This window comes from Portunus trituberculatus, chromosome 36 (assembly GCF_017591435.1).
Source record: "Portunus trituberculatus isolate SZX2019 chromosome 36, ASM1759143v1, whole genome shotgun sequence".
Taxonomy (NCBI): domain Eukaryota; kingdom Metazoa; phylum Arthropoda; class Malacostraca; order Decapoda; family Portunidae; genus Portunus; species Portunus trituberculatus.
In genome coordinates, this window is record NC_059290.1 from 5,642,986 (window position 1) to 5,665,485 (window position 22,500).

At 41.0% G+C, this 22,500-nt stretch overlaps 1 protein-coding gene across 6 annotated transcripts in view; it reads left to right on the forward strand.

The window, feature by feature from the left end:
* LOC123513387 (thioredoxin domain-containing protein 11-like) overlaps positions 1–22,500 on the forward strand; it is a 51,871-nt gene that overhangs the window by 8,597 nt on the left and 20,774 nt on the right. For 3 of the 6 annotated variants that reach the window (XM_045270514.1, XM_045270519.1, XM_045270518.1), the window contains 8 exons: positions 2,842–2,865; positions 3,502–3,715; positions 4,015–4,257; positions 4,484–4,687; positions 4,807–5,004; positions 5,187–5,376; positions 8,855–8,951; positions 9,510–9,702. In XM_045270514.1, coding sequence (XP_045126449.1) covers positions 2,842–2,865; positions 3,502–3,715; positions 4,015–4,257; positions 4,484–4,687; positions 4,807–5,004; positions 5,187–5,376; positions 8,855–8,951; positions 9,510–9,702 — 1,363 coding nt within the window. The remainder of the gene's footprint in view (positions 1–2,841; positions 2,866–3,501; positions 3,716–4,014; positions 4,258–4,483; positions 4,688–4,806; positions 5,005–5,186; positions 5,377–8,854; positions 8,952–9,509; positions 9,703–22,500) is intronic. The other 3 variants (XM_045270515.1, XM_045270516.1, XM_045270517.1) reach the window with 3 other exon arrangements.

The window sequence follows — 22,500 nt, forward strand, 5'->3', positions numbered from 1 at the left end:
AGGGCGTAGCAGTAGTGGATGATGCTGGGAGGCGTGGCTGGCTGGGTGTTAGTTGCAGAGGTGGAGGTTGTAGAGAATAAAGATGGGGCATTACCATAGTATAGACATCCCGTCACTTATCTCTCAGCTGGCGTGGTTTGGGGATGCCAGCAGTCACCAGACTTTAGCCAGATATGCACTGTTGCCAATCCAGCAAAAACTCCCACACACCGCGTAGTGTAGTGGTTAGCACGCTTGGCTCACAACCGAGAGGGTCCGGGTTCGAATCCCGGAAATCGGCGAGGCAAATAGGCAAGCCTCTTAATGTGTAGGGTCTGTTCACCTAGCAGTTAATAGGTACGGGATGTAGCTCGAGGGGTTGTGGCCTCGCTTTCCCAGTGTGTGGAATGTGTTGTGGTCTCAGTCCTACTCGAAGATCGGTCAATGAGCTCTGAGCTCGCTCCGTAATGGGAAAGGCTGGCTGGGTGACCAGCAGATGACTGTGGTGGTGAACAACCTCGCCCCCCATCTCTCTCTCTCTCTCTCTCTCTCTCTCTTGATATTTAATTTATATCATGATATTCTGTAGCCCAACAAAGGAGAAGAGTAAAAACCACATATCTGTTACACTTTTAGGATTTGTACTTACCTAGTTATATGTTACAGGGTGTGTGTGTGTGTGGAAATTCTCTCTCTCTCTCTCTCTCTCTCTCTCTCTCTCTCTCTCTCTCTCTCTCTCTCTCTCTCTGTTCAATCTAATTAAAGCTGACTGTAATCATGACTTTTTAAATGCACAATACTACAGCATCTTAATCATGATATTCTATAGGTTTGGTACAGTGGAACTATGTGTGCTTTGGGGTCTGAGGGGTCTCCAAGCTCACGGGTTCGAATCCTGTCCACGGTTCGAGTGAAGGTTGGGCTTCCTCACTCGGGGCAAGGATTTCCTTGTGGGTGGGCTTTGAGATAGGAGGTACCCCATAAAAAGTATCCCCTTTAGCCCATAAATTCCTGTGGAAAGCCCACATGGTAAATAAAAAAAAAGGAAGAAAAGCAAAAAATGATATCTGTTACACGAGTAGGATAAAAGAGAGAGAGAGAGAGAGAGAGAGAGGTTGGGGGAGAGTTCTTTCACTGGATTGGCAACAGTGTATATCTGGCTAAAGTCTGGTGACTGCAGGCATCTCCGAACCATGCCAGCTGAGAGGCAAGTGACAGGATGTCTATACTATGGTAGTGCCATGATGGGTAGATTGTACTAATAGTTGCTTCTGATGTATTCTATTGCCGTCCCCTTCCATGACTGGCAGACTTAGGACGAACATGGGTAAGCTTGTAGTTATGATCCCTTGTACCCATAACTGGAGCATAATGAAATAATCTAGATGAGTCAAAGGAACCAGGACTATGCATAATCTTCCAACACTCAATCAAATCAGCTCTCAGTAACATCCCACCTACAAAAAAAATATCAAATGCAGAAAAAAATGTCTGCATAGGACAAGTTCTCCAGACCAATAGTGTTTCTGGTCCACCTTTGCTGAGCTTACTCAAGTAGCTTAATGTCATTAGTATAGCCAGTGTTCCACACAACTGAGCAGAATTCAAGTAGACGAATATGAGTGTGTAAAGGATCACATGGATGGCACAGTGTTGATTTTAGTAAATTGGAAGCTGTACCACCTGCTTAGAGGCCACAGAATAAACATGATCATGAAATTTCAGTTTGTAATCAATCATTATCTTAGACTGGAAAATGGAATAGGGGAATCATTATTGAAGTGTTTATTGTAAAGACCAAGAGGAGGAAGATCTCTGTCAAATCTTACAGCCACACATTTATTTTAATGAAGATGATATAGTACATCAATATCTTGCTGGAATTTTATTGCACAGTTAATTGTTAAGAAAATATTGTTACTCTGATCTTCGTATAAGTTTTCGTCATCAGCAAAGTTTAGTAGAGTAGAGCGGAGTTGAGTTGAGTTGAGTGAGAAGTGATTTTGTACAAGTGGTCACTCAGTTGTCAATAATACAGTATGATTCTTGCCTTACCCCTAGAGGAAGGCTTCACACACTGGACAAGTAGGGTTTCTCTGGCCTTGTGTAAAACTGAATTACTTTTGTATGTGACTCAGAGTATCACATAGACAAGATCATCCCACTAAAGGAGATCAGATCTTAGTATTGTTTCATTGCACAACCATTCACTTAGCAACAGTATGAATTAGGTTTTAGCATCTCAGTGTTTGCTCCACTCAATCATTAAAGGAAAGGAGGGAGATGGTTTCTGTCACACATTTTTGCTCTTGATTTGCAGAGAACAAGCCCCCACCAGCTGGTCACTCATTGTAGTATATAGGTAGTCATCAGGAGGGCAGTGTATCATAATATGTTAGTAAATTTGATTCTTGTTTTTCCTGGTGTAGGAAAGAATTTTCCTGGGAAATTAAAGGTTGTCTAAAAGGTATTTAGTGTATTTATAGTAAACCATTTTAGGTGAACATATTCAAAGCAAAGCTACGTTCCATAGACAGGTGTCATGTGTCAGAAGATAAATATGTATGTATTGCATATGTTGACAAAAGCAAGTTTTTCATCAGTAAAGGTGATTGTTGTAACACACCCCTTCTACATAATACAACAAAATGTATTGATAAATCAATTTTACAATAAACAAAACCAAGAACTTTTCAAATGACCAGAATTATCATATTGTAAAGTATGTACAGTAGTATATACCTCAACTCACTGAACACCCTGTTTATTTGGCACAAACTAGTGGCTTGCCTTGTGTGTTGTGTACTGTATTATGGAACGTATTGTGGCATTGACTAATTCTTTTTTGGTCTTTCCCTCTAGTTCGTGGGCAATATCATCCAAAGGGTAAGGGAGTACTGTAGTTTCCTTGTCTTGCAGAGGTGCTTTAGCTGTAGAACCTCATGGGATTGGCTGAATCCCTGAGAAATGCTTGCACAAACCTTGCAGCCAGACTGTAAAAGATGAAGAAATGACTTTGTGCTTTGACTTTCTACGTTGTTGTTCTTGTCTTAATGTCTACTTTGCTCCTTATATTTCATGTGCTTGATTTGTTTCAAATGAGTTTACATTACTACTGCCAGTTTTCTCATGTTATAATAGTTCACTACATTTGATGTAGTACTACATTTTATTGCCTGCTTCTCATTATATAGTATATAGATTGTTTTCATTTTTCCTTTCAAATTTTATTTGTTCATTTACCGATCATATAGAACATGTCTATCACAGTAACATGAAAATAGGTTATCAATGCAGTGGCAGGACAGTCAGGGCTAACCAACATCCACTTGGCACTTGCTGGTCCTTTGTAGTTCAGTTGGTAGCGAGTAGTTTGCATATAATGAATGTTGGGTTTGATTTCCGTCTACTCTCTCTATTCGATATCTCTTGAATTTGATGCTTTAATGTTTCAAAAGTTGTCATTATAATGTAAGAAGTAATTGATGGACATTTGTGGTAAAGAGAAATCATCTTTCTTAGCAGAGGACCATTGATACGCAAAGCATCGTCCCCACAACCATTCTTCCCACAACACTCCTTGGTGACCGACTTTCACACTGGGGATGTGGAAGGGCTCACCGAGCGACTGCTGGCAGCAGACCTTTCACTGGTGGTGTACTACGCGCCGTGGGACCGCGCCTCACAGACACTGCGCTGGGAGGTGGAACGTGCAGCACAGTACCACCATGAGCAGGTTAGTTAGGGGAAAAAGGAAATTGTAAAATGGATGTGTGAAAGAAGTGTTAGTAGAGGCCAAGCATTTGTACAGGTAAAAGGGAATGTCTGGATAGGAAAAGAAGAGGAGACCCTTCTGCATTGACCATCTTGTTGATAACACTCACCGGCAGAGTGAGCTGACAGAGGCAGACAGAAGTGTAAACTATTTTGATTATTGAGCTTTCAGGACTTAAGTATTGTGTTTTAATGCCCAATCTTTTCTCTAGAATTTTTTTTTTTATTGAACAGTTTGGTGAGCATTGGTGTTTCTTTCAGATCTACTTTGCTGCAATCAATTGCTGGCAGCCGGGCTCAGAGTGCATGACAAGGTACAAGATCCGCAAGTTTCCAGCAATAGTTTTACATGTTCGCACTTCCTCTGGAATGGAAACCAAGGCACTGGCATATGGTGGACTACCAGAAGCTGCCCATCTCATACGTTTTCTGTCTCGCTGCTTACGCCCGCTGAACCACGTTGCTGCCCATGCTGACCTGCCCAGGCTACAGATTGATCACAGTGTAAGTGGAGCTTGCTTGTATGGCAGTTGTATGAATAATTTCAGTCATGTGGTCAGGCTAGGGAGCAGAAAAAGGTGGAAGATCAAGATCAAGTAGCACCATTGAATATAAACTTCATTTAGCAAAAAGACTATATTTTTACACTTGTATATATTACAGTGCTTCCTTTATACTGGAGGAGAACAAGGAAAAAATATCACAAGTTAAGAAAGTGTTGACCTTGCAGGCTGTGGTGCTTGGGTACTTTGACTTCACTTCTGCCCTGGTGCCTCGAGGCTTCACGTCATACTACCTGGCAGCACTGCGGTGGTTGCAGCATGAACCAGCTGGTGCTGTGGCCTGGGGTGTGGTGACTAATCCTCAGGTGGCCCAAACCTTTGCCCTGAATGCTTCTCAGTCCATCCACCTGGTGCTGTGGAACACTACATTGGTGAGGTGACTTTGTTTCCTTACAGGTACATTGTGTTTCTTGTGATAGTTATTGTTTTCTTTTCATATCTTCAAGTCCCCAAGATTCATACCATTTCCTCACTACCTTTTCATCATCAGGCATTTAGCAATGCAGGTTCATCAGATAGTGAAGGCATCAGCAACTGGGTAGCCAAACGTTTAGATGAAACAGCCTCCTGGCTTCACCTTTCTGGAGACAAGAGCCAGGTGATGAGCAGAGCAACACAGGAAGGTCCCACCTTGCTGCTCTTCTCTCCTGACAACCCATACCGCACTGCTAATGACCCTTTCACCCTGGTGAGTGGAGGACTGGCTGGGGAGGCAAACATGAAATGAATGATGTGTGACAAATACCAGCAAAAAGCATGGATGGGCAGTGTAACAGAATTATACTTGAAGAGTTGAGCATATAACATAAAAGATTAATAATGTTGTAGTATTACTTTGATGGTGCTAGTGACACCCAATTCCCTCAATAGCTGAGAGAACTTTCCCTGGAGTACTTCAACTGCAACCAGTCGAGTAGAGTGTCCATGCTGGCTCGCTACCTTGGTGTGTCTCGGTCCAGGGGCCGCACACTTCAGAGGAAGGTGGAGAAGGCCTGCCACTCCTACCTCGTGGAGCACCTACACATGTTGCATCTGTCACACCAACACCACACTTCTGAAGGTATGTCCCTATTTCATCTCACTTTTATTGAGTTTCTATATCCCCTAAATGAGTATACAGTGGTGACTCATGATAACGGACACTTCGAGGGTAAAGGTTGTCTTTTACTGTGAATTGTCAATTACTAAGAGTGGTTAAACCTCCTCCTCCCATTTTTTGGTAATTCATTCTCCTCCAGTAACAGAAAAAATATTTTCAACATTTAAACCATCTTATTCTATTCTCAATGTTCAAATGAAAGAGCTCATTATTATTTAAGAGATGTATGGTAATAAAAATTTGTCTTAGCAAGAATAGATGAAATAAAGATATAGCTTCCAGTTTGGTGTAATGGCCAATTTTCATGTAGTCTAGTGCCATCCTTAACAAGTATTTAATGACTGCCTGAAGGACCTTGCTGAAGTCACAAAGGAGGAGAGGAAGACAAGGTATTGTCAGGATCAGAGTCGGCTACCTCCACACTATTGCCACCTCTCCTTCTAACTTTTCTTCCACATTGCCTTTGAGGTAAAAATCAAGACTCTATAGAAAAGTGTTCCCCATCAAATTCATGACATCTGAGCACCCTGCTGAGTGCCAATACCTTGCACCTTACATAATGCAGTTTAGCTATAGAGTATTGCCCAGCTGCAAGCTCACTATATGCTTATCCTCACAATCAATCTAAGGCAGATTACTGCCTTAGATTTCTAGGAAGAAATACTTGAGAGAGAAAGAGATCACGGACGGGAGGGAAGTTCAGACTGGAGAAGTGGTTGTGTTATTACTTTCTATGTCATCTAAAAAAAGAAGACTTAGCCCACTTCATACTAAATTACCCTCAGTTAAGAGAAGAAAGAAATAAAATTGTAGACCACCAAAGATCAGTAAATTAAGACAAAAATCAAGTGATTGGGGAATTTGTTTATGTTTATCGTCTGCACTTTTCATCAACCCCAGCTTTCTCTCTCTCTCTCTCTCTCTCTCTCTCTCTCTCTCTCTCTCTCTCTCTCTCTCTCTCTCTCTCTCTCTCAGTTTGACAGTATCATTATCCTTGCTTGCCCAACAACATTCAAACAGAAATGCATAACTATCAATTCACTTCAGCAAGCCATGGGTCCAACCAGCCCGGGACCACAATTCGCCACGAGTGTCACTCCGGTAATCCCCACATGCAAACAGTCATCACTCTCCACCTTACTACAAGTTCTGTAAATTGAAGACAAACAAAATAAGTTAAAATGGTATCTAGCACACAGGAGTAGAAAAAGACGGGCCTTTTTTGGTTTGTTTATCGTGTTATGTGCATTAATCTGCGTGGCCATGTAGGTACTATGGATTCATGGAAAAAAAGTGCCATTCTGGACCAGTGGAACCATGCGTGCTTTGGGGTCCGAGGGGTCTCCAAGCGCATGGGTTTGAATCCTGTCTACGGTCCGACTGTAAGTTAGGCTTCCTCACTCGGGGCAACGGTTTCCTAGCGGGTAGGCTTTGAGATAGGAGGTACCCCCTAAAATTATCCCCTTTAGCCCATAAACTCCCGTGAAAAGCCCACAAGGTATAAATAAATAAATAATATATATATATATATATATATATATATATATATATATATATATATATATATATATATATATATATATATATATATATACATACATACAGTAAAACCTCAGCTCATGACCATAATTCGTTCCTAAATCCTGTTCCTCATCCGATTTGTTTGTCCCCTGAATCAATTTTTCCCATAAGAATGTATTGAAATACCACTAATCCATTCCAGACCCCCAAAAAAATCATACTTTTGTCCATAAAACCCATTCAAAATAGACCTTTAATGTAGGCATGACATGAACGAAATAATTATAAAAAGCCTAAATTGTTTTACTTAACTGAATGCTATCAAAATGATAATAAAATTAATAAAAAAGAAAAGGTTATTTACTTGAGAGACTGGCATGATGGAATGGAGTAGAGGAGGATGGGGAGGAAGACAGACAAGATCCGAGAAGACAGTCATGAGAGAGGACTTTGGATGTGCGCAGCGTGCCAGAGCTACACAACAGCTGTGTAGCGTCACAAGTCAGTGCCACTATGTGGGTCCCCATTATAGTGAACATCGGTGTGGGAAACATGGAAAGATTGCCAGTCTTCGTCTCTGCCTTTGGAAGACCCTTGCCTGCTGGGGATTGACTTCCTCACGCGTGTGGGAGCAAGTTTAGACTTCCATGAAGGGATGTTAAAGGTACGTGGCCAGGAAGTTCCTTTGATCCTTGGAGGTGATGCCCAGTGTGAGAGGAGCGGGCAGTAGGGCGGTGTTCCTTGCCAGGCGAGTGAGGAATCAGCTGCGATGGATGTGCTACAATCTGCAGTACCTGGACATGGCCAGGATGATGATGACAGCAATGCTGAGAGCCACCAGAGCAGCGAGGATAACGCCGAATAAGCTACAATAGAGCGCGCCGGTAACATCACCATGCCCAGGAAAAACAGGACAAAATCGTGGTGGCACGGAGATTATGTTATGTAATCATTTTTGTATGTTCCTGTTTATATTTTCTCTTGTGCTTATGTTTTGTTTTGTTGTTGTGTGATAGCCGGGTTGGCTATCACACAAACGGCTCGCCTGCCGGCGAGCCATTTATCCGCATTCATCCCCCGAAATATCGTTCGTCCCCTGGGTCGATATATTGAAAAAATTTTTGGTCGTCTCCTGAATTGTTCGTCCTTAGAGACGTTTGTCAAGCAAGATTTTACTGTATATATATATATATATATATATATATATATATATATATATATATATATATATATATATATATATATCCCTTCGTTATCGCGTTCAGGCATCATTGCACATTTATGAAAATCTACAAAATTCAGTTTTAGCGCACCTGTAGTAGTACTACCTATATCCCAACCACACACCTACAAATGTTTAGATGGGGGGAGGAGGAGCCAGCAGCCAATCATTGCTGTGTATTCATGTCACGTGATTTGAATAAGGGAGCTGATTGGTTCTGGTCACTCTGCTCACCACCACCACCACTCCTCAGTCTCGCACGTGGTATTCTGTTGTTCAGAGCTGTTTTTTAAGAAAATTTTTGGGTTGAGGTACCAATTTATTTATTTCCTATTTATTCTTCACTTCTGTTATCGAGTTTTCTGCTCTCGCACGTCTTTTTAGGCACCAATTTCACGCGATAATGGAGGGTTAGCTGTGTGTGTGTGTATGTATATATATATATATATATATATATATATATATATATATATATATATATATATATATATAAAATAGTATCTGACCAGTCTGTTATTGAGCAAAATCTGTTACTGCGAGGTCCGTTATGTGAGTTACCAATGTTTCTTATGAATTCTTAGATAAAAATGCATGAAATGATGTGGGAAGAGAATTGAAAGCCTTTAAAGAACTGATGTGATCAGTCATGAAGAGGAAGTGTCCCTATAATCACAACTGTACAAACTCATCTTATAGCTGAAAGGTGCTGTCATGGCTGGGAGACAGGAGGGGAGTGCACTCCTGCACCTGAGGGAGGCACTGTCATCCAGGAGTGTGCCAACCCCAATCTTCAGTAAGTCATCTTCATGTTCTTTGATAATAAAACTCATAGTAAAGCTTGGAATATAGATAGGAAGTAATATGAGGTATTGCATCTTTCCATATAAGGGTTTTATTTGTATTTGTATGTAATACAGAAAAACTGCAGTGTAAAGGTGCTAGTAGTCAGGGAGGACTTAGCAAAGAGGAAAGGAATGTTTTGTTAGAGGTAGTTCTGCCTGAGCCACCTCCTTCAGACAAAGTAGATAAAAGTGAGGCATGAGAGATAATGCTTTGAGAAGTAAATCTCAGAGACAAATCTTATTTTGTGTACAGTCTATATTTATTAAAGGTCAAGTTGCTTTTAATGATCATGTAAGAGTACATAAATGGCTGATCTTTTATTGTCTGGAAATATTTTTGCTTCTACATAACCACTACTTTTGACTTTTTTTTTTTTTCCCCGTTATGGCCTATAGTGCCTGTAGCCATACTTGAAGAGTATATATGGGAAGTGCTTTTAAGCTTCCGCCCATTAGTGGCGCAGGCAATTTTATTTATAGCAATGCATAGTACTTCCTCCTCTTCACAGAGTGCGGGCCAACTTGCTTCAGCATGTTAAAAGTCTGATGATGGTGCTAAGTGACTCTTGCCGAGAGATGGTCCTACAGTACAGCCCCTGGAAGGACTCCTCACTGTGTTGCCATGAGGCCAACACCTCTTCCTCCTCCAGCACCCCCACAGAGCCACACATTCCCCTGACCAAGATGCATGCAGGGGAGAAGGTAAGGTGTTTTCAGGAATGGCTGTGCATGGTGTCAATGTCAATTCCTTAGTACTGGTACAATAAAATGGCAGATGGGTGAAAAGGTTTGGAAAAAAAAGTAAGATCTTGCGTTCGTGGATTGGATTGGGGGGGGGAAACATTAAATAGAATTGACAAGAAAGGACTACAGAAAGATATTAAAGTATATGGTTTTGGAGGCAGATAACTCAGAGTAGAGTTTGTATGAATGTATGAGATTTGGTGAGAGAGAGAGAGAGAGAGAGAGAGAGAGAGACCAGAACAAACTGGACATATACATTTGTCATAAAATATAGTTGTAGATAAATCTGCTCATGTTAGAAGTATTAGATGTGGATGCATTTATGGGTTATTTTTACTTCATATATACTGCTACAGATGCAAGTTGCTTTTACCCACATCACAGTTCATTTATGCAGTACATAGTGACGAGTTTCAGCCACACTTAAACGCACAAGTACGTTATGTGTGTTTCCAGGATGCGGGACGGGGACCCAACTCGTCATGCATCCCACTGGCCACATTCCCTAACCCTCCTACCTTGGAAAGTGGCAAACTTGAACTGGTGATCATTATTAGCTCATTATTATGCTACAGGCTGCTGCATTTAATAAGCAAACTTGAGAAGTGGCAAGTTTTTCTTCAAGAAGAGTAGTTTCTCAGCTTTCTCCTCCTTGAAACAGTTCCTCTTTTCATGATGTTTGTTGCCAGTATCATTGAGCATCTTTTCAGTGGTGACACTGCTTACAGGACAACTCAGATATTGTTGAGCAAGTTTTCCTAATGCAGGATATTTGTTATTGTTTTTCTTCCACCACATCAGTGGGTCTTCGTCAGCCCTTAGCCTTCTCTCTTTGTGGTATTCTTGAACCATGTCCATCATGCTTGCCTCAACTGTCTCTGACTCTTCATTGGTGCTAGTTGTCAAGATTAGGGCCATTGCTCCTTTTAGAGAAGTGCATGTCCTTCTTGAAATGTTTGCCTTGGGCTCCTCTCTCCTCTTCTTTGGTGGATTTTCATCATTGCTCACATCAACACTTACAATATCATCACAAAGACAAGCAACCGTTTCTTGCACCTGCTTTGTTATGTGTGAAGACGAGAAAAATGTTGCTTTATACCGAGGGTCAAGGTATGTTGCCACGCTGTACACATTGTCTTGCTCTACCCCAGCAAAGCTTTTCTCTGTTTTTACTTTCATTGTTGTTTTCATATAGTTGACTCTTTGTACACCTGTCAGGTTAGGTTGCCGTTCCTCACACGAGTGTAAGTCTAGTGGTTCAATTGACCGGAGGACGTTTTTGAGACACGCCACAAGGGGTATGACATCAGCCACAGTTGATGCAGAGTCACTAAGGTGTTTGGTGAATTCCTCATATGGCTCCAATGCTTTCACACACTGTGACAGAGTAGCCCATTCAGCATTACTAAACTGTGGCACTTGGGTTTTATTTGCCACATACACACAAATAGGCACCATCATTTCCTGCATTCTTCTGAGCATGTGCAGGGTGGTAGTCCACTGTGTTGGGGAGTCCTGGAGGAGTTGTAGGTTGGGTAGCTGCTGCTGTTCCTGGATCAGCCTCATTTCATCCTGGGCTGTGGTTGATTGGAGGAAGTGTGTGGCAAGCCTCTGACACTTATCAATTATGTCATAAACTGCTTTCTGAGACTGAAGGCCTTCCATGACAATTAATTGTACCTTATAGACAGCACAGTCTAGGTTGTTCAAGCCTGCGAGAAAAAGACTATTCTTCATGGTTACTCTGGCATCTCGCATTACACAGTGCACACTCTTGGGAGGTATTCCCCATCTATCCAGCATGTCATTGAACTTTCTAGAGACATAATCGCCAGTGTATTCTTCCTCTAATTGATCTATACTCATAACAAAGTTTACGCTCTCGAAATCTTGATCGAGGGCATGAGCAGTGAGCAGGAGTGACGTACCGGCCGAGGCTTCAGGCTTCACACTTGCAGTGAATGAGATGCTGCCCCGCATATTATTTGTGATGTCACTGATTACATCACCAATCTGGCCACACACCGCATCATAAATGTCTGTGTCAACAAGTGTGGAGTAGAAGTTATGTTGTTTCAAGTAGTAGTGAGGGACAGCATAAGACATAAGCCTCACAAAGCCCACGTCTTCCACACGGCTGAATGGCAGGTCATCCATCACCAACATTTCAGCAATGTATCTGTTTATCTCTTGGCTGTTGCACTGAGGGCCAGGGGCAGGGGGGTCCACCACAATTGTAATGCTCTGCTCAGCTTGGTTCTCTGTGGCATTAAAGTTCTCATTCTCCACGGGAGGTTTTACAGAATTCTTCTCCAAAACATTCTTCTGTTCTTCTAGCAACTTAGCATATTGTTCTTTATGTACAGACCTTAAGTGTTTTATAAAATTTGAAGTTCCATGCCCTTTTCGCGAATAATTTTTCCCACACTCAAGACACTGAGCATTTTCATTGGACTTCAAAAAAAACTGCCACACGGCACTAGTTTTTTTTCTGGAAGTCATGGTCATGGTGGGCGCTGGGTGCAGGCGTGATGCATGGGCAGAGATTGCCTTCTCACGCGGAGACTGACGGTTGGAGAGGGTGCGAGTTGCGAACGAGTCTTTGCTGTTTAGTAGTGCTTGTAATGCACTGTTCTTGTGTTCCTCTTCAAGCAACTTAGCATATTGTTCTTTATGTAGACACCTTAAGTGTTTTTTCAAATTTGAGGTTCCACCTCCTTTCCGCGAAAATTTTTGCCCACACTCAATACACTGAGCATTTTCATTAGACTTCAGGAAAAACTCCCATACGGCACTTGTTGTTCTTCTGGAAGCCATGGTCACGGTGGCTGCAGGCGTGCTGATGCTGTATAGGAAGGGTTGCTGTTACACGTGAGGAGGGATGGCTGGTGGGTATCGTAGCTGCGCGTAGTGGAATGAACCGTGTCTTAGTGCCGACTGGTGAGAGCAGTGGTATTGGTACCGTTACGTGGTATGAGGCAGTATGAAAATCAATCACTGAGGTGCTAGGTAGTAAATTCTTAACCATGTACGTACTACTGAAAGTACTATACTAAAAATCTTGGGATATTAATCTAATTTTTAGTATCTCATTAAATATTAATAATATATTCAAACGCCATTGATGTATAAAAAACAACAAAAAAAAAAAAAGAGCGCACATTTATTCATTAATCGCTATCAAAGTAGGACCATGTGGCAACACCGTCGCTGGCGTCAGGCAGGAAGGTGTGCCCTGCCAGACGAAAGAGAAATCAATTGAAAAGAGATATAACAAAATGAAAAAGGCATGATGTAACTTAAGAATGTAGAAACAGATGTGACTGTAATACATAAGTCATGCATTTTATTGTACTTAAGGCTTTTTCTTTGTGCTTGTACTCCCCCTCATCCCTCCTCTCTGTCTTTCACTTCCTCACCACATGCTGTATTTACTCCCTTTTTGCCCTTCTTTCTTCACAATACCTTCCTTCTATTCTATTCCTTTACTCTCCAGTCATCTTTCTTCGTGTCTTTGCCATCCTCATCCCCCTATCCGATCTGTTTGTAACCTCCACACAGTTTGAAGTTCACAGTTCACAACTATAAAGGCATGTCTCCCTCCATCCCTCAACCCCCTCCCCTCCTTCACTCACACCAAGGATTCTAGATTCTTTGGTACACACGTACTGTACACCTATGCTCTCTCTCTCTCTCTCTCTCTCTCTCTCTCTCTCTCTCTCTCCTGTTGGCGCAGTTGTGAATAATGAGAATGATATTTTTTTTCTTCTCGCATTACGTGGATCCAGAAAGCAACACTGCAACAGTTTTCTCACTACGGAGTACGAATGCATTTGCATTGCAGTGCTCCCAGGTCGAGTTGCGAACTTTGCCCTAAATGCACCCTTAACATTACCCTGTTTGCTTTAAAATTACTCTATTTGTTAAAGATAATTTATATGTATGTACTGTATATGTAAGAATCATTACCATAATATGTACGGTGATGAAGTAACATTACTCTGAAATCAAATAATGTTTCCCTGATAGTGCTCAAATGATTCTAAAACAAGGTACTGATGCATAAACGGATATGTTACTATATGTATAGAATGATGGAATCTAAAAACTCGTACGCCTCTTGTTCGCTAATCCCCCTACTTCCCTTCCCCTCTCTCTCTCTCTCTCTCTCTCTCTCTCTCTCTCTGGGAGAGGAATATATTGAATCCTTGATGTGCCTCATGTGCGACAGTGCGAGTTGGTGTGTGTGTAAGGGTGGATGGAGGTGCGTAGGTAAATGGGAAAATTATTGTGTGGATAGATAGACAGGCGAGTGAATGGGTAGGTGAGGGGGTGATTGGATATGTGGATGGGTAGGTAGATGGACAAGTCAATGGAAAATGTGGATGGATTGATAAGTTAATGAATTGGTCGTAATTAAGTGTGTGGGACTGTGGGTAGATGGGTGGATGGATAGATCAGTCACCAGTGGGTGGGTAGGTGAGTGGGACGTAGACATAGTAGTGAGTATTGGTTCTTGGATATCGCCACCCCTTGCACATCCGCAGAGCCTACGCGATAAAATAAATATCCGCATTACCATCCACAAAATTTCTATATCATTAAACAACAATGGATTTATCCCCGCCCCCCAACCTCATTTTCAAATTAGAAGCTCCGCATCCGCGTTGGAAAATAAATAAATAAATAGATAACGCGGATATTACGGACTGTCGGAGAATGGTTTGTGTGGAAAGACGAGTGAGGGAGGCTGACGATATGTGTGTAAAAATGAGATTGATTGATTGATGACTTTTAATCACACACAGAGAGAGAGAGAGAGAGAGAGAGAGAGAGAGATGGGGAAGTCGCTAAAAGGAATGATACCATTGTCTCTCTAGATTGCAAGTGAGAGTCAATATGAGTGAATAAGAAAGCAAGCGTGAATAAGTGTGAACATTAACAATTGAAAGTCCTGCGGATTCCTGAGTATAACTAAATAGAATGAGTTAAATGAGACTTGCTGGTAATGAGAATGCAATTATCCAAGAAAGGAATGAGTGTATGGGGTGGGCGATGTATCACTCTTGTGTCCCTTTACCTTGGGACAGATTAGATGAGGGGAGGGGAGGTGACAAGAGAGGGAAGTTTGAGACAAGGAAGAAAAATGAAGGAAGAGGAAGGTAACTTACTAGACTAATCTACCTAGGTAGTATGACTACTATTACATAAATATTTGAGAGAGACTGGAGCTTGTCACTCAATAGTGTATTATTAATTATATTATATAGTATAGGTTATTGAGATGTAAAAAATCTGCATCTGCTGATATAGAGGTACAAATATTCTGCAATTGCATTCATATTTGTTAAAAAATAATAAAATAAAATAAATACATATCCAGCTTTGCCTTTTCCTCCATGGATCTCTATCTATAATTCAGTATCCAATACTTGACTAGATGAGAGCGTGATTGGGTGCATGTGAATAAATGGTTGAGTGGGTGGATGATTGTATGGATGAATGGATTGATGAAAGTCAGTGGTTGGGTAGATTGAGTCGGTAAGTGGATTGTGGGGCAAGTAAGTGGTGAGTAGTTCAGTAGATGGGTGCATGTGGTTGAATAAGTTGATGGATGGTAAGGTTGTGTTTTTTTTTTTTTTTTTTTTGTGTGTGTGTGTGTGTGTGTGTGTGTGTGTGTGTGTGTGTGTGTGTGTGTGTGTGTAATTCACTGTTTGATCTGCTGCAGTCTCTGACGAGACAGCCAGACGTTACCCTACGGAACGAGCTCAGAGCTCATTATTTCCGATCTTGGGATAGGTCTGAGACCAGGCACACACCACACACCGGGACAACAAGGTCACAACTCCTCGATTTACATCCCGTACCTACTCACTGCTAGGTGAACAGGGGCTACACGTGAAAGGAGACACACCCAAATATCTCCACCCGGCCAGGGAATCGAACCCTGGTCATCTGGCTTGTGAAGCCAGCGCTCTAACCACTGAGCTACCGAGCCGTGTGTGTGTGTGTGTGTGTGTGTGTGTGTGTGTGTGTGTGTGTGTGTGTGTGTGTGTGAGAGCTAAGCTCTCTGTGTCCTGTCTCCTTGTCTAGTCCTGTCATATCTCTCTTTCATCTGATTGACACACACCGCATCAACAACATCACTGCTCAGTTTATTCCACTTATCTATACCTACGATGCGGGAAACTGTACTTTCTCACGTCATTTAAACAGATGTCTTTTATTAGTTTTTTTCCATGTCCTTGGAGATGATTACTTGTGGTCACCTTTATCAATTCTCTGTCCAATATGTCAATCTTGTTCACCAATTTATACATAGTTATCATGTCTCCCTTGTTCTTCTCTCTTCTAATGTGGTCAGCCCCAGCTTCCTCAGTCTTTCCTCATAGTCTAACTCCTGAGTCCTGGTACCATCCTTGTTGCCAGCCTCTGTACCCTTTCCACCTTCACATTTTTCTTCATGTGTGGTGACCAGACGTAAGCTGCATATTCTAACTGGGGTCTTATTAAAGTGCATAGTATCTTCTTCATCATTCCTTCATCTAGGTAGTGGAATGCAAGACCAATATTTTGAAGCATGTTATATGTTTTCCAAAATATCTTGTTAATGTGTTTCTCCGGTGACAAAGTGTTTTGCACGGTTACTCCTAAGTCTTTCTCCTCATTGGTCTCTTCAATTTTCTCATCACCCAGCCTGTAATCCCTGTTTGGTCTGTATCTACTTCTTCCCATTTTCATAACATGGCTCTTGTTTATATTAAATTCCATCTGCCACTCTTTACTCCACTCATATATTTTATCAAGATCTTCCTGTAACTTGTTACAATCTTCCACATTCTTTACTCTCCTCATAATTTTAGTATCGTCCGCAAACATATTCATGTAACTGTCAATTCCTACTGGCATATCATTAACATAAATCAAAAACATGATGGGACCAAGCACTGACCCTTGTGGAACTCCACTGGTTACCTTCTTCCACTCGGACTTCTTTCCTTTCACCACTGTTCTCATTTCTCTTCCCACTAAGTAATTTTCCATCCATTTTGCTAGTTTATCACTTACTCCTCCAATCTTCTTTAGTTTCCACATCAGTCTATTGTGTGGCACTTTATCAAAGGCCTTTCTCAAGTCCAGGTAAATAGCATCCACCCATCCCTCTCTATGTTGTAGTATGTCAGTCACTCTTGAATAAAAACATAATAAATTGGATATGCACGATCTTCCTTTTCTGAAACCAAACTGCCTTTCACTCAGAATGTTTTCACTTTCTAGATACTCACTCCACTTTGCTTTAATTACTTCTTCACATACCTTGCACAATATACTAGTCAACGATACTGGTCTGTAATTTAACGGTTCCATTCTACTTCCATTCTTATATATAGGCACAATGTCAGCTCTTTTCCACTCTTTCGGGACTATTCCTGTTTGTATGGAGGTTTCCACAATATCAAATATGTGGTTCAACAATTGATCTTTACATTCAATCAGCAACCTTCCAGATATATCATCAGGCCCCATTTGCTTTATTTCCGTAGGACTTTCTCCTGTAAAATGCTCCTCCTTTGTAAACACTTTGCAAAAGTTGTTGTTCAATATTTCAGCTATATCTCTAGCATCCTCATATACTTCTTCCCAATTTTTACCTTTTCTATTGCCTCCCTTTTATTTAGTTTTCCATTTATGAATTTGTAAAACATTTTGGGTCACTATCACAGTTTTCCACCACCTCTGTTCATATTCCTTTTGTGCTGTTCTCCTTACTTCAACATATCTATTCCTTGCTGTTTTGTAGACTTCTCTTGATAATACATCACTGTTTTTCTTAAGTTTCTTCCATGCCTTTTCTTTGTTCTTTTTGCTTCTTCACAATTTCTATTAAACCACTGTTTATTATTTAAAGTCCTCTTTCTGTGATATGGCACAAACTTTTCACAGCAGAGTTATATAAATCCATAAATTTATCATATTTCAATTGCATATCCCTTCCTGGTATACCACAGACCAGTCAATTTCATTAAAGAACTCTCCTATATGGTTGTAATTTGCCCTGAAATAATTTAATTTTTCCTCCTTGTACTCCACACTCTTTTCCATGCTTAATTCTTTATCCAGCTCAAATCTTAGGACATCATGTTCAATTTCCTCTTTTAGGGAGATGCCCCTGATGAATACCAAATCCAACCTCGCTGCAACATCATGTCCCCTGCACCTTGTTGGTGATCTCACCCACTGTGTCATCAAGTTATTTGTTGCTACATTTAACAATTCCTCTGCCCACTCACCACCATTCACCACTTCGTAGTCTTCCCACACTATTTCTTTACAATTAAAGTCCGACTATCATCACTCTATCCTTTCTGATGAGTTCTTGCTTCATTCTGTCTAGAGTATTTCTCATCACCATTTGATACTGTTCATATTCCAAGCACTGGTTCTGGGTGGTATGTATACTGTTATAATATTAATGTCCCTCTTACCATCTGTTATAAGCATACTTATCACTTCCTCATTTCTCTTACTATAGTTCACCTCCTTCACTATCAGATCTTCCTTAGTAAGAACCATTATACCACCACCTCCTTTATTTTTCTATCATTTCTCCATACTTTGTAGTGTTTTACATCAAACCAATCTAGCTTTATTTCGGGCCTTAACTTTGTTTCCACCACACACATTATGTCCGGTTCACTGTTTCTTAGGTAATCCATACATTCTAGCCTTTTAGACAGAAATCCATCTATATTCGTGTATGTCACTTGAATTCCATTCCTAATCTCTTTCTTTCATGTTTCAGTCTGTGTAATGTCTATTCTGTCTGTTTTATCCACTTCTTCAGCCTCCCATTTCTCATCTTCCAAAAAAACTTGGTCTTTTCCTCCTCGGTTCTTTCCTCATTCTTCTCTCTCACTTCAGTTACAAGCTCTCTCATTTTCATTCTTTCCTCCTGTGTCATATTTCTTCTTATGTAAATTGTTTTGGTTTCCTCGTAGTCTTTAAGTTTTCAGGTGTGTGTGTGTGTGTATGTATGTGTGTGTGTGTGTGTGTGTATTTACCTAGTTGTAGTTTTACACCTCTTTATGCTCTTCCCTCTCCATATCTACACTTATCCAATCTTACTTTAAAAGTATGCACACTGTTCAGACACTACTTCTTCATTTAAACTGTTCCACGTCTCAATACATCTCTGAAACTATATTTTTAATATCTCTCAGACATCTTCCTTTTCTCAGCTTTTTACTATGTGATCTCGTGCTCATGTCATATTCTTCTCTCAGGATCAGTTTCTCATTATCCACTTGCTCCATTCCTTGATCAATTTATAAACTTATATCAGGTCTCTCTCTCTCTTCTTTGTTCCATTGGTAGATCCATAGCCTTTAGTCTCTCCTCATATGTCATCCTTCAAATTCTGGAACCATTCTGGTAGCTATTTTTTTAGCCTCTCCAATTTCCTTGTTTTTTTTTTTTTTTTTTTTTTTTTTTTTTTTTTTGTTTTTGTGTGTGTGTGTGTGTGTGTGTGTGTGTGTGTGTGTGTGTGTGTTTTTTGCACCACCACGGTCGTCTGCTGGTTACCCAGCCAGCCTTTCCCCTATGGAAAGAGCTCAGAGCTCATAGTGACTGATCTTCGGGTAAGACTGAAACTACATCACACACAACACATACCGGAAAAGCGAGGCCACAATCCCTTGAGTTACATCCCATGCCTATTTACTGCTAGGTGAACAGGGGCTACACATTAAGAGGCTTGCCCATTTGCCTCGCTGCTTCCCGGGACTCGAACCCAGGCCCTCTCGATTGTGTGTGTGTGTGTGTGTGTGTGTGTGTATTTTGTAGTTTTATAGGGCCTGGGCTTTATACTCGTGTGGCCCCGTCTCCATATCTACACTTATCCAATATTTCTTTAAAGCTATGCACACACTTTGCTGACCACTTCCTCACTCAAACTGTTCCAAGTCTCAACACATCTTTGCGGGAAACTATATTTTTTAACATCTCTCAGACATCTTCCTTCCTCAGTTTTTACTATGCGATCTTGTGCTTCTAATGTCATATTCTTCTCTCAGGATCAGTTTCTCATTATCCACTTGATCCATTCCGTTAATCAATTTATAAACTTGTATCAGATCCCGTCTCTGCCTTCTCTGTTCCAGGGTTGGTAGATCCATAGCCTTTAGTCTCTCCTCATATGTCATCCCTTCAAATTCTGGAGCCATTCTTTTAGCCATTTTTCGTAGTCTCTCCAATTTCTTTATGTGTTTCTTTTTATGGGGGGTCCACACAACTCCTGCATATTCCAATCTGGGTCTTATTTTAGTACTTATCAATTTCTTCATCATTTCTTTGTCCATGTAGTGAAATGCTACTCCAATATTCCTGAGCAAATTATGTCTCTCTGAAAATTCTATCAATATGGCTTACCGGTTGATTGTTTTCTTCCATCGTCACTCCCAAGTACTTTTCCTTTTTTACTTTTTCTAGTTCTACTCCATCTCCCATCTTATAAGTTCTCACTGGTCGTCTTTCACTCTTTCCCATTTCCATGACATGGCTTTTGTCCACATTGAATTCCATCTCCCATTTTTTACTCCATTTCCAGATCTTGTTTAAGTCTTCCTGTAATATTTCACAATCCTCTTTTTGTTTTATGACTTCACAGTTTCACATTGTCTGCAAATAGATTTATGTAGCTGTTCACTCCCTCTGGCATGTCGTTTATATATATGAAAACAAGTATTGGCGCCAATACTGACCCCTGTGGCACTCCGCTGTCTGCTGCTCTCCACTTGGACTTCATATCTTTAACTACCGTCCTTATTTCTCTCTCCCTCAGGTAATTTTTCATCCATCTCAATGTGCTTCCTTTTAAGCCACCCTTCTCCTCTAACTTCCAAAGTAATCTTTCATGTGGCACTTTATCAAATGCCTTTTTTAAATCTAAATGAATACAGTCAATTCATCCCCCTCTCTCTTGTACTTTATCAACTATTCTAGACTAGAAACTCAATAAATTTGTTACACATGACCGACCTTTTCTAAAACCAAATTGGCTATTTGATAATAATTTGTTGTCTTCAAGAAACTCAATCCATTGTTTCTTTATTACTCTTTTACACATCTTGCATATTACACTAGTTAGTGATACCAGTCTGTAATTTAAAGGTTCTTCCTTCCACTCTTATATATGGAAACCACCACAGCTCTTTTCCATTCTACTGGTACTGTTCCATTTTCTATTGAGCAGTGAGATCTAATAGCACTAGTTCAGGAGGTGCTGTGAACCTTCCATTAAAGCTAGTTGTGATCTCGTTGAATGTTTCCCTTTGTGTCTCACAACTCAAGGGGGTAGTCACAGCCTACCCTCTAAAAACAGCTTTCCTTCTTCACACAAAACTTCATGCACTTACCACACATACACCCTTCACTCCAAATAAAAATTTAAAAGAAAATGGGAAATAAACAACGCCTCGGAGTCCTCCTCTGGGGAGGGGACCAAAAATGTCCCCAGGTCGGACACCTCTCCTGTTGAAGACCACAAATGCCTTGACACCTCCCTCAACTTTTTCTACATTAACTTCTGCATAATTCGCGGTCTTAGATCTAATTTTCAATCTGTGGAACACCACCTCTCCTCTACTAAGCCTCATCTTTTCCTCACCGAAACACAGCTGTCTGAGGTAACTGACAGTAGCCCCTTCTCTGTTCCCTCCTACTTTCTTTATTCTCATTTTCATTCCAAAGCTGGATGTTGCGTCTATGTACGCAACGACTTAACTTGCTCTCGTGCCCACGCTCTTGAGTCTTCCGAATTTTCCACCATCTGGCTACGACTTAACAGTCATTCTCAAACTAAATTCATCTGTGCTGTTTATCTCTCCCCTAACTCTTCTGACTATAGTAATTTCTTTGACTACTTAACTTCTAAAGTGGAGCACATTCTGTCCCTCTACCCTTTCACTGAGATTTCCATTCTTGGAGATTTCAATGTTCACCACCAGCTTTGGCTTTCCTCTCCCTTCACTGACCACCCTGGTGAACTAGCCTTCAACTTTGCTATCCTCCATGACCTAGAGCAACTGGTGCAACACCCTACTCGTATTCCTGACTGTCTTGGAGACATGCCCAACATTCTTGATCTCTTCCTCACCTCTAACCCTTCTGCTTATGCTGTCACCCTTTCATCTCCATTGGGCTCCTCCGATCACAATCTCATTTCTGTATCTTGTCGTATTTTTCCAATCCCTCCGCAGGATCCCCCAAAGCGAAGATGCCTCTGGCATTTTGCCTCTGCCAGTTGGGGGGACCTGAGGAGGTATTATGCTGATTTTCCTGAATGATTATTGCTTCCGTGTCAGAGACCCATCTCTTTGTGCTGAACGCATAACAGAGGTGTTAGTATCTGGCATGGAGGTGTACATTCCTCATTCTTTTTCTCAACCTAAACTTTCTAAACCTTGGTTTAACTCAGCCTGTTCTCGTGCTATACATGATAGAGAGGTTGCCCACAAAAGGTACTTGAGCCTTCCATCTTCTGAATCTCATGCACTTTATATCTCTGCCCGGAATCATGCCAAGTCTGTTCTTCAACTTGCCAAACACTCTTTCATAAATAGGAAATGTCAAAATTTTTCAAACTCAAACTCTCATCGTCACTTCTGGCATCTAGCCAAAAACATCTCAAATAACTTCACTTCTTCATCTTTCCCTCCTTTATTTCATCCTGATGGCACCACTGCCATCTTTTCTGTC